Source organism: Conger conger, chromosome 12 (assembly GCF_963514075.1).
Source record: "Conger conger chromosome 12, fConCon1.1, whole genome shotgun sequence".
NCBI classification, from domain to species: Eukaryota; Metazoa; Chordata; class Actinopteri; order Anguilliformes; family Congridae; genus Conger; species Conger conger.
In genome coordinates, this window is record NC_083771.1 from 5,711,463 (window position 1) to 5,722,563 (window position 11,101).

Sequence of the window (11,101 nt, forward strand, 5' to 3'; positions counted from 1 at the left end):
CCACATGAACACGGGGAGAACATGCAAACTCCACACAGAGAGGCCCCTGTTTTGTCAGGGGAAATAAATAGTCATAGTATAGCTACCACATTTAATTGTTCACTGAGATTTAAAGTGATTTTACTAACTGACCTTAAAACTCAAATTTATATAAATTATATACATTTAAAAAATGACTAAATGAAAAAGAAACAGCACAAATAAAACAGTTGCAAAAAGTGCAATAGCCAACCAGGAAACAAACGGGAAATTCCAAATTAAAACAAAACAGAGGAAGGAAAACCAAAAAATATGTGGTGTGTATAAGATTACAAAAAATACAAAAATGACATGTGTAATGATTAACATCTCCAAGCATTCATTGAAAAACTTCACATCCTCTATATGGTAGTAAAAATGGTATCTTGGGGATGCAGTGCAGTGGATGTTGCCTACTATTGACTTGTAGGCAAGTAAACGGTTTCAGACACCGCCAGCGTTTGGTATAAGGATGATCTGATTCCTGTTTGTAATTTAACCACACCCTGATGAAACCTCAGGTGAGCTGAAACACGTCGTTAATTGTATGCCTTAATGGAATAAAGGAAAAGGAGTTCCTCAATTCTTTGTAACTGTGACCTGTCGCAAGGTTATGCAAATAGGGTTACCAACCAGTTTTGGAAAATATATTCCATTCATTTCGAGTCGCCTACACTACCTGTTGAGTAGCTATTACGGCCACGCTCACCAAATTGCCTTCTCACCAACCTATAAACTGTAGGCTATTCCTACTGTCAATGATTACCCTAGATAAAATAAACGATTAGCTCTTTCGGAATGAGGTATGCTTCACGGGGTACTGAAAAAAGCACCACAACGAGCAGGCCTATTTTAGATCTAGACTTACGGGCACCAATATAGGCTACACCCTAGAAGAAAATTCAACCCAGCTAGCTTTCCTGTTTAATATTAAATGCGCACCAAAATAAGTATAAATACCACAATCGCTGATCGTTTCTATAGGCTAAGTGGTATCCGGTCTGTTATTTTCCCCGATTGTATGTAGGCTAAAAAAACCCGCAAAAATTAAAAAAAGAAAAATGATCACACGCTTAGCAAATGTAATGGCGTAGCATTACATTTATTAGCGTCGTGCCCTGGAATAAGGCGTCAGTTTATTAATGCGTCTAGCCAGCATAAATGCATTTCACGTATTTTATCTACAACATACTTGTCTTTGACGAGTCATATAGTGAGTGACATTTGCCGCGCCTTAACACGCACTTAAGCAGACAGTGTTTTGTCTGGTTGTTCATCTGATGAGAGATTGCGATTAATTCCTCTCACGGGAGGCAGCGTTCGGTTCCCAATTTCACCCAGGCGTCCAGACATGGGGAGTGTGAAAGAGATGCACCGGAAGTAGGAAGTACATCCAGAGGTCTTCTCATTATTCTTTATGAGAGAAGAGTTTCTCTTGGGGTTTGGATAGAAGCTAACGTGTTCTCTTGCCCCACAATTCTTCAATTCGAAGGGGTCTAATAGGCCTAACGATTCATTTACAGCAGTTAGGCTAAACATTTTAAAAGGAAGAACAACCAGACTGCCTTTGCAAGTGAGAATGTTTGAGCTAATGGGTCGACAGAAGAGCCTCAGGCTCGTAACCTAGTTCATTGGGAAGATACGTAGGCTAACTTACATTCCAAACTTTCTCTTTCTAGCTAACGTTAGCTAAAACTAAGTTAGTCGGTGACTATGACAATGCACTTATAGTAATGTTTTAGTTAATACGTCTGAATACACGACAATGTGTCCGTTTCAGTGATCCAGCAACTAGGAAATGGTAGCCTATCTGACCTGTCAAACATTTGGTTTGTTTGCTGCCAGTTTATAAGGTTGATTTAGTTGTTAGCTCTCTTAGCTTTTATGACCGAAATGTGTGGGTGCGTCATCTTTTGTTGATGAAGTTCACCAAAAGTATGCTCATGTGTTGATAATCAAATTTGATGTATGGGTAATGATTCACAATTAGGGCAAGCTTTAGCGACAGTAAAGTGTCAAATTAGGGTGTCGTGCGTTTTTCAATGGAGCAGGATAGGTATAACTTCAGGCAAGCTTATAAAATTGTTCATGTTTCTCCGTTACGAATACGACACGTTCCTAACTGCATTTTTCTTGCCATTCTTGTGTAAGCTAACTGACGTTTTAATGTTCTAACAGTAGCACATTTACACACACATTGGATAAATATTCTCTCTTACAGAATTTGAAATGATGCCCAGCTCAGACCTGCTACAGTTCCGGTTCGCAGGCCACGGTGACACCGTTCTGGAGAAGATGAACCTGCTGCGGGAGGACCGGCGGTTCTGTGACGTCACTCTCATCCTCGGTGGGTTCCGTTTCCCGGGACACAGGGTGGTCCTGGCAGCCTCCTCCGCTTTTCTGCGAGATCAGTTCTTGCTGCACGACGCCCGGGAGCTCCAGGTGTCGGTCCTGCCCAGTGCGGAGGTGGGCAGGCGCCTGCTGCTTTGCTGCTACACGGGCGTGCTGGAGTTCCCCCTGCGAGAACTGGTCACCTACCTGACGGCGGCCAGCGCGTTGCAGATGAGCCACGTTGTAGAGAAGTGTGAACGAGCCGTCTCGCAGTACTTGGACCCCACCCTGGCCCAACTCAAGCTGGAGAAGAATTCTGACCGACCCCTGCTGAAAGGAGAGGGCATGAATGCTGCGTGCCTCGGAGATCAGGACCTACGCGGCCCAGAGGGAGCCGAATTCGACCTGGACTCCGAGGACAGCGTTCAGATCATTCACACGGACGCTGCCAGCGCGGCCACACTGAGGATCAAGCAGCAGGACAGTAGCCCGGGCTCGCCCACGGGAAGTCCGTCCCACTCAAGGGCAGGTGTGGCAGACAGCTCTCAGGACCAGGAGTTTGTGGGGGGGGACGTGTACATGTTGGCTGCCCAGCACCTCCAGCTGGAGGGGGGGGACTCCCCGGGCCTGGGGGAGAGCAGCAGGATGTCACGGGACGCCCTGGCGGAGCACCACTCCCCGCTCCAGCGCTCCTACTTCTGCCGGAAGTGCGACCGCGTCTTCCAGCAGCTGGAGAACTACGTGGGCCACCTGAAGGAGCACAAGCTCTACCTGTGCCTGCTGTGCGGGAAGAGCTTCTCGCAGAAGAGCAACCTGACGCGGCACATCCGCGTGCACACCGGCATCAAGCCCTTCCAGTGTCCGCTCTGCCACAAGACCTTCTCCCAGAAGGCCACGCTGCAGGACCACCTCAACCTGCACACCGGCAACAAGCCGCACAAGTGCAACTACTGCGCCATGCACTTTGCCCACAAGCCAGGCCTGCGCCGCCACCTAAAGGACATTCACGGCAAGAGCAGCCTGGAGAACATGTTCGAGGAGGTGTGAGCGACCACAAGCAGGGAGGCTGGACCCTGTCTGAAGCGCAGGTGTCGTGGCCCGTGTAGCGGAGGACTCTGAAGACCGACGGACTTGTTGGGGGTTGGAGGCCTGGTGGCTTTTCTCTATTGTGTGCATCCTTGAGTACGACTCTGTAGTTAACAACTGAACCATTGTGTGCTCCTTCTGATTGCCGTTGAGAAGTGCCATGTGAAGATTACGGCGCTGGCTATTGTTCTGATAATTATGTGCCGTGACAAGGAGACATGTCCCGTTGTTGTGTGTTTAATAGCCTTCGTGTGATTTAATTAATATATCAGACTGCTACAGGAGCCACATGGTGAAGCTACGGCCATTTTCCTGAAAAACCTGGGGCAGAAACACAGTTTGGTGCTGAACTAACAACACTAATAGAGATAGTTTCCTCTGTACAGATTTCCACCTATCACATACTACTAATAATAATACTAATAATGTGACCTTATTAGGTTGTGGTCAGGCCTTTCTGTGTAGAGTTTGCTTGAGTGAGTTTCCTCCGGGTACTCCGTTTTCCTCCCACAGTCCAAAGACATGTAGGTTAGGTGAACTGGAGGCTCTACACTGCCCGTACATGTGAGTGTGTGAGTGTGTGAGTGTGTGAGTGTGTGAGTGAACGGTATTTGTGCACTGCGATGTCAGCCTGTCCCAGGTGTGTTCCCGCCACTCGCCTGACGTACAGTGCAATAGGCCCAATCCCTAACCCTGACCAGGAATAAGCAGATTAGATGAATAAGCAGGTTGGATAATGCATGGATGGATGGATGGATGGATGGATTGATTATATCATTAGGCTAAATTACCTCTCTCACAATTGCAACATCTTTGATATAATAATTTGGTTATCATAGATTTCATTGTAATGCCAGAAAGGACTATACACTGCTTGTACAGCAATAACCTTGTCAAATCAGCAACACAACCATAACAACAAAAAGGCCAAAATAAACTGCATTGGTGAGTTTAATGACAATGTCATTGCAATACTGTACTCTTTTTTTACTGTTTTGATTGATTTAGAATTGAGTAGATTGAGTAGAATTGATTGATTTATAAGATTTATTGATTGATACGATTTTCAACATTCCACAATGAAAAGCTTGTATGATACCCTTGAAACTATGAAGTATTCACTGAGCCTTCTTTCAGTAGAAATGTAGGAAAGAAGAAATGGTCTTTCATATGATTGATGTTTAATAAAAACTTCCCTGAATCTGCCAGAACTTTTTTTTGTGTCACGTCTCCCTCTCCTCTGTTGATTGGTGAGTGAATGGTTTCTCTGATATTTCTTGTTAGTTAAAAACAGAACAAAAAAATTGCTATGCAATTGCTAATTAAAGTGCTTACATTTATGACAACCATTCCATACCTGTCAAGTTCAAAAGTATTTTCTTTAATTGGAATGAAGGTAGGTGTTTTCTTGTGTTTGTGCTGTGTGAAGCTGGCTGTTATGAGCTATTACTGCGGGCTATGTAGCTGCTGTTGTAGATTTCAGTCTGTATTAAAGGTAAAGGGTATGTAGGTCTGATAAGCTTGTGAACTTAATCCAATCTCTTCTACTGGGTAAACAGGGAGGTACCAAAACAGGGCCCCTGTAAAACCTTCCTTGAATGTCAACAGTACTTTTCTGACAAATGTATATACGAAATATTATTTTTAAATTATTTAAGCTATTTGTTGTAGAGCATTCCCTTCTTATCCAATGGAGAAGTGACCAATTCATTTTTTCATTTAATGACTGACCACACTGTTTTTTAATAAATAAATAAATGAATGTTGCATTGTACAGTTTGTCTGAGGGAAAGCTGGATGTTTTTGCATACACTCAGCACATTATTAGGTATTTATTAAACCAATTTTTTTAGACATATTAAGTATTCTGCTGCTGTAGCCTATCCATTTAGAGGTGAGATGAGATGCTGTTCTGCATACCACTGTTGTAATGTGTGGTCATTTATTTGCGTTACTGTCAACGTCCAGTCAGCTTTGACCAGTTTGGCCATTCTCTTCTGAGCTCTTATAAGCTCTTAATAATTGATAAATAATTCTTATTCAGTCATTTCCTACTACATTTTAGTTGAAATGATTTGCATCAGTTCCAAATCATTAGATATCTGCAATTCTGTTTCAGTAGATGGTTGAAATAAAAGTGGTAAGTAACCTAGCTGGTTCTCTTGTCACGTGACAAAAGTGTAGTACCATATGTTACACGATACATTTGACTTTTGTTGTGTTGTTTGTCAAAAAGGATTTTAAATAGGCAAAGCTTATATGTATTCAATTTCATTTGGATCGTGGACAGGATCCCATAGCGTAGCTTAGAAACACCTTCAATGGATTAATGACATATTGTAGTACCCTGAGCAGCTAATCTGACTTTCTTGTCTGGCTGTCCACTATAATATGTCTTGTGTTATTAACTGTGCTTGAAGTTTAACTTTCTTTGCTTCAGGTTTCAGTTTCATTCTCATAAAAGATTTCCATTGTTGGCAATGCTGTATGCTCCGGTATGGTAGTGTACTGCAGTACTTCCATATGGCCACACGGTGGTGCATGATCCCTATGAATGTTACAAGAACATTCATATGAGTCCGTTTGTGTTTTCCCTGTGCAGGTACTGTAGTCTTGTCACAATCAAATTATATAAACAATATTATATAAATATATAAATAATAATAATATTAATAATAATCATATGTTCTTCTTATTATTATTATTATTATTATTATTATTATTACATATTTTACAGATATTGCTATACCAGATATTTCTATCTAGATATTTCTATTTGTTTTGTTTGAAATCTTTGCATGACACATGGTACTGAATAAGCATGTCTTCATTATATAATTCATAATTAATTTATAAGTTATATAAGTTATATAATGCATATCAAGTCCCTGTGGCATTAATAATAAATACACAACTAAAATAAAAGCATGCTAGATTTATGTCTAATGAGACTCAACTGAGACTAGAAATTGTATCAATTTAAATAAGAGTACAAATCTCAGGCCAGTACCCAGCTAAAACAGTTCAACACATTCAAAATAATAACATCAACAGGTTAAATACAATCAGGCTTCAGATTGGGTCATTTTTATATTTTAACTCTCTAACGTTGTTGATATAGTTGACCACACCCTCTTAATTGAAGGATTAATTTAAATGAATGAATTAAAGTAATTTAACCCATGTAAGTTATGTTATGTGTTCATCAAGGATCGATACTGGGTCCAGTCCTTTTCACCACTGATAATGACTGGACCCAAAATAGACTGAGGGTGCTTATCTTGAAATTTCATAAGCACTAGTGGAAAGTGACCAGGAGAACTCAAGGCAATTGTTTCCTCCACCCCCATGCAGCCAAGGTTGCTGAACTGCGTATTTGTTTTTGGTTTATATCTATCTTGTGTGCCGTGTGTTGGGCCATGTAACCGCATCCTAGTTCCCTGTTTTCATAGGAACAGCAAACTGTCAAAACATCTGACAGATTCACATTAGGTGGCTCAAATATTAAAGACGCTTCCCAATGGCATTGAGAAAACTTCCTCTTTTGCAGTTCCAGTTTTCAGTAGCAGTTCTGCAGTAGTTGTTGTTCTGTGTTAGGATGTTGGGCTGCAGCAGTTTCCTAAGCACAGTAGCTTTGTCTAGTTTAGGTCTGAGAGCAATGCTCCAGCACCTCCATCTTCTCTTCCATTCCTGTGGTAGCCAGGTCCTGTTGCTATGTGTACAGGGGGAACGGTTACTGTGATGATGCCAGCGTGCTATTGTAGATCTCAGGGCCCAGGCTGCACCCATTCGCTATGTTAAGGAATCTTTCACTTGGCAATTTACTTTCCAGTTGCATTGGGATGTGCTGGTAAAGGTCCTGTACTACTGACACAGATTTTCCACTGGATAACGTCCGGATTCCAGATGGTGACAGAAGCTTTTTCAAAGTTTACAAAAGGAGAGGACATTTCCTTCCATGATGCCTTGCCTACTTGTGAAGAAGGCTGTGAAGACAAAAATAGTGGTCTTTTAAATTAAACTAGAAATAATTTATTTTAGATAATTTTGGGAGGAAGTGAACTTCTGGCCTTAGAATGGTAAATAGAATTAGAAATAGAATCGATTCTAAATTCTCAAGTTGGAATGTTAAACTTTAATTCCACCTCATATCATCACTGCAAGGTCCTCTGTCAGTTTAGCCACTGTTTATTTTCACAATGCAGTTCATATCAGAGTGCCATGCTGGAATTGACACTACGAGCACAAGCCGAGCAGGCACTTGATCGACCAGAGGAGTTGGTATTGAGTGCTAAGGTGTGGGAAGTCCTCCTGACTGGAACTCCCCTCCCTCTGTGATGCTAACGTCAGATATGTCTCGCCCTTCAGGACTCCCAGCTACTGTTAGCACTGACCCAGTCTGGATTTAGTCTGGGTCAAATGTGGTATCATTTTATTAAGTGACAAAGTGTATGAACAGGTTGTACCTCTAGGGAGGCTGTCATGTATTTTGCAGCTTTGAATGAAACTGTTGTTCATTACAGTTATATTGCAATTATTTAGCTGACGCTTTTATCCAATGCGACTTACAGCTATATAGATCTTATTGTGGCTACACTGGGGCTTAAACCAACCTTCCGGGTCCCAGGCATGCACAATAGCGACTAGGCTACAGGCTACCCCATAGGGTGTTTAGTTTAAGGTTGAGAAGGCTGCCGTGTGAGTGGGTGAGATAGCTACAGCACCGGGTCCTCAGAGGGTTGAAGCCCTCAGTGCTGTAGCTGCAGTGCCAGGAAAAGTGTCCATAATCAACGTGAAGGAGATCTCAGCCTACAGCACTGCATAGGGCCTCACCATACCATACCATAATGCACCCAGCTTCTGCCAAATGGCTGAAGCTAAGCAGGTGTGGGCTTGGTTAGTAAATGGCTGAGGCTAAGCAGCTGTGGGCTTGGTTAGGATCGGATGGGAGACCTCCTGGGAAAGCTAAGTTGCTGCTGGAAGTGGTGTTGCTGGGCCAGTAAGGGGCAATCTGCTCTCTGGTCAAAATATCCCAAATGCCCCAGCGCAGTGATGGGGACACTGTGTTGTAGAAGATGCATCTTTTGGATGAGATGTTAAACCAAGGTCCTGACTCACTGTGGTCATTAAAGATCCCATGTCACTCTTCACAAAGAGTAGAGGGTTGCACAGTGTCCTGGCTCTTTCAAACTGCCACCTAATCATCCCGATTCAATTGGAAAAAACTTTGTTCTCTCCCTCCCCTCCTCAGCTGGTGTGATCAGCCGAGTCCTAGCGTGACCATGGAACCAATCTTAGTGCGTTGCATGTTTTGTCCCCTGTTGCTTTCTGTAGTTCTGTTTTCTCATTCTCATTCATGAGCCATTCACCTCACCTGAAACCTGTTACCTGATTTCCCCATTCCCCACAGCAGTTAATCGTTGTCACCTCATTGTCTGTTTACATAATCCTGCTCTTTTGTTCAGTTTGTTTGTTACGTGATATCACCAGTGTCATTATAACTACCTGACCGTGTTTCGACCCGCTCTCTGTACCCCGTTTCTTGATTCTTTGTTTTCTCCCTGTTTGGATTTTACTGTTTATGACTCTGGACCTACCTCTGTTCTTGCAATTCTTGGATATTCCTCTATACCGTTGCCATGATTGGACTGCCCCTCTGTTATCAAACAGACTTTCTCTGAAACCCTTGTTTGCTGGTGATTGACCCTTGCCTGTTTTACCTGTGAAGCGGATTAAATATCTGTTCGGCTTAAACTCTGGTTGTGATTGGTTCTTCTGTCCTGGTGTCTGACAGGGAACTCCACAGAGCGTGCAAGTGGAGTGGATGGCCCCGGATCGGTGTGTGTGTGTGAGACAGGGAGATTGGTGTGTGTGTGTGTGAGACAGAGAGATGTGTGTGTGTGAGACAGAGAGATGTGTGTGTGTGAGACAGAGAGATTGGTGTGTGTGTGAGACAGAGAGAGAGACAACGGTCTGCCCTAAGTGTGACCTGACTTTCTGTGCATCAGTGCGCATGAATACAGTATGAGTGTTTAGTGCATGTCCGAGAGGGTTTCCACTGCTCAATCACTCTCTCTGCTCCAGAAATGTCACCTTCTTTCAGCTCAGAGAAAGCTCAGTCTGAGTTTCACTCTCAACTCTGTAGTTCTGGCATCATACCTTGCACTGCCAGTCGAACCACTTTCCTTCCCTGGCAAAGGTGTTATTGTCCTGTCCACAGTTACAAAAACACAGGCAACAATCTGAAAGCATTATGTTTCATTATCAATCAATTTTGAGCTATGTGGATGCAAGTCACTGACAATCCAGTGCAATTCTGAGAAATTCCCAAATATGTAATTATTCCTTGTTATCCTTGTAAAATATCATCCCTGTTACATTTATTGTTTGTTTTCTGAATTCTGTTTCAAACTGCAGAGTAGGCAGAGTAGAAGAGTATCTACACAAAAAAGGATGCATTAGTGATATCACTGACTGAGAAAAATAGGTCTCACCTGGGAAAATATGAGCTAATCAGATGTGCAAAATATATAAATAGAAAACTACAATGTCGAACAGCCACCAAAATAAATGATGTTCAGCAAATGACTTACCAAAACACAAGAAAGCAATACATAGTTCACTGTACCATAACTTTTTATATGCAATGTTATATATTACAGGCGTGCTTGTAATGCTGACGATAATACATAACTGAATGGACATAATGCGTAATCACGCTAAAACCTTTCTATATTACCGACACCCACTGCATTTCTGATATGTGGGTTTCAACCTATTATTCCATAATTCATAGTTCAGAGAGGCACTCCTGGATCCACTGTCCTCGCTTCCTCCTGAATACGTCCCGAGGGGCCGCAGAACGTAAATTGGGTCACACACACTCACAGGCCTCTCCGCCCGTGTGTTTGTGTTTATGAGTGTACATCGGAAGTCTCCTCCATTATGAATGAGGAAGTGCCAGGGGAGGGGAGAGCAGTAAAGCACAGGCTTCATCCTCCGGACTTCACTCCTGCCAAATCCAGCACAACTGCAGACCATAATGTAGCTAATGCAAGAGACTAACACGCACTGCAAGTGCGAGCAATCCCAAGTTGATATCGTTGCATGATCACGTAATTGCACTGCGCTGATTAGTTCAGCACTAGGTTTGCGATGGAGAAAAAAAGTGGCACTGGTGTCGCATGTTTTGCTGATAATGTGCTGTAAATACAGGAGACCCGTACGTTACCTTAAACTATAGACTAAATCATATAGGCCTGTGTCATGGACAATCGAAGAGTAACTGCGACGAATATTGAGCCTAAGGGAAAAAAACTATATACGGTTAACCCTTGCAATTCTGCACTTGTCATTTACGTTTAGCCTCTCAATGCGAATGCAACAACTTTATGCTATATTTGTCGCAAACGCCTTGCATGTTAGCTGCGATTATAGTTATTGTCTCAAGATAGTTTTATCAAAGCATAATTCCCTTGCAATCGAACGGACACACTTTTAAACGTCGTTTAGAGACTTGTGAAAACAGTTTAGCTTCCAAATACAAAGTGGTACTCAAAGAGGAGCTCTGTCTCTTTAAAACAGATACAGCCTACGCCTCGAAAAGCGGCTTGTTCCGGCTTTGCCCCTTTACATCTTTATCCTTGCCCACCACACGAAAGTAGTG

The 11,101-nt window shown here is 42.6% G+C and overlaps 1 protein-coding gene across 5 annotated transcripts; it reads left to right on the forward strand.

Annotated features, from left to right (window-relative positions):
- Positions 1-434: 434 nt before the first annotated feature.
- LOC133142140 (zinc finger and BTB domain-containing protein 26-like) lies at positions 435-4,639 on the forward strand. 5 transcript variants are annotated; one of them, XM_061263154.1, is made up of 2 exons: positions 435-539; positions 2,240-4,639. In XM_061263154.1, exon 2 carries the CDS (start codon positions 2,248-2,250, stop codon positions 3,394-3,396), a length of 1,149 nt encoding a protein of 382 aa, XP_061119138.1. In that variant the 5' UTR covers positions 435-539; positions 2,240-2,247; the 3' UTR covers positions 3,397-4,639. The 5 variants fall into 5 exon arrangements, with proteins under 5 accessions (XP_061119138.1, XP_061119137.1, XP_061119136.1 ...); XM_061263153.1 differs by lacking the exon at positions 435-539 and adding an exon at positions 1,325-1,398; XM_061263152.1 differs by lacking the exon at positions 435-539 and adding an exon at positions 1,373-1,417.
- The last annotated feature ends 6,462 nt before the right edge of the window (positions 4,640-11,101 follow it).

Bases quoted from the DNA above. Each gene is read 5' to 3' on its own strand.
- LOC133142140 (XM_061263154.1), top strand. From the start codon at position 2,248: ATGATGCCCAGCTCAGACCTGCTACAGTTCCGGTTCGCAGGCCACGGT.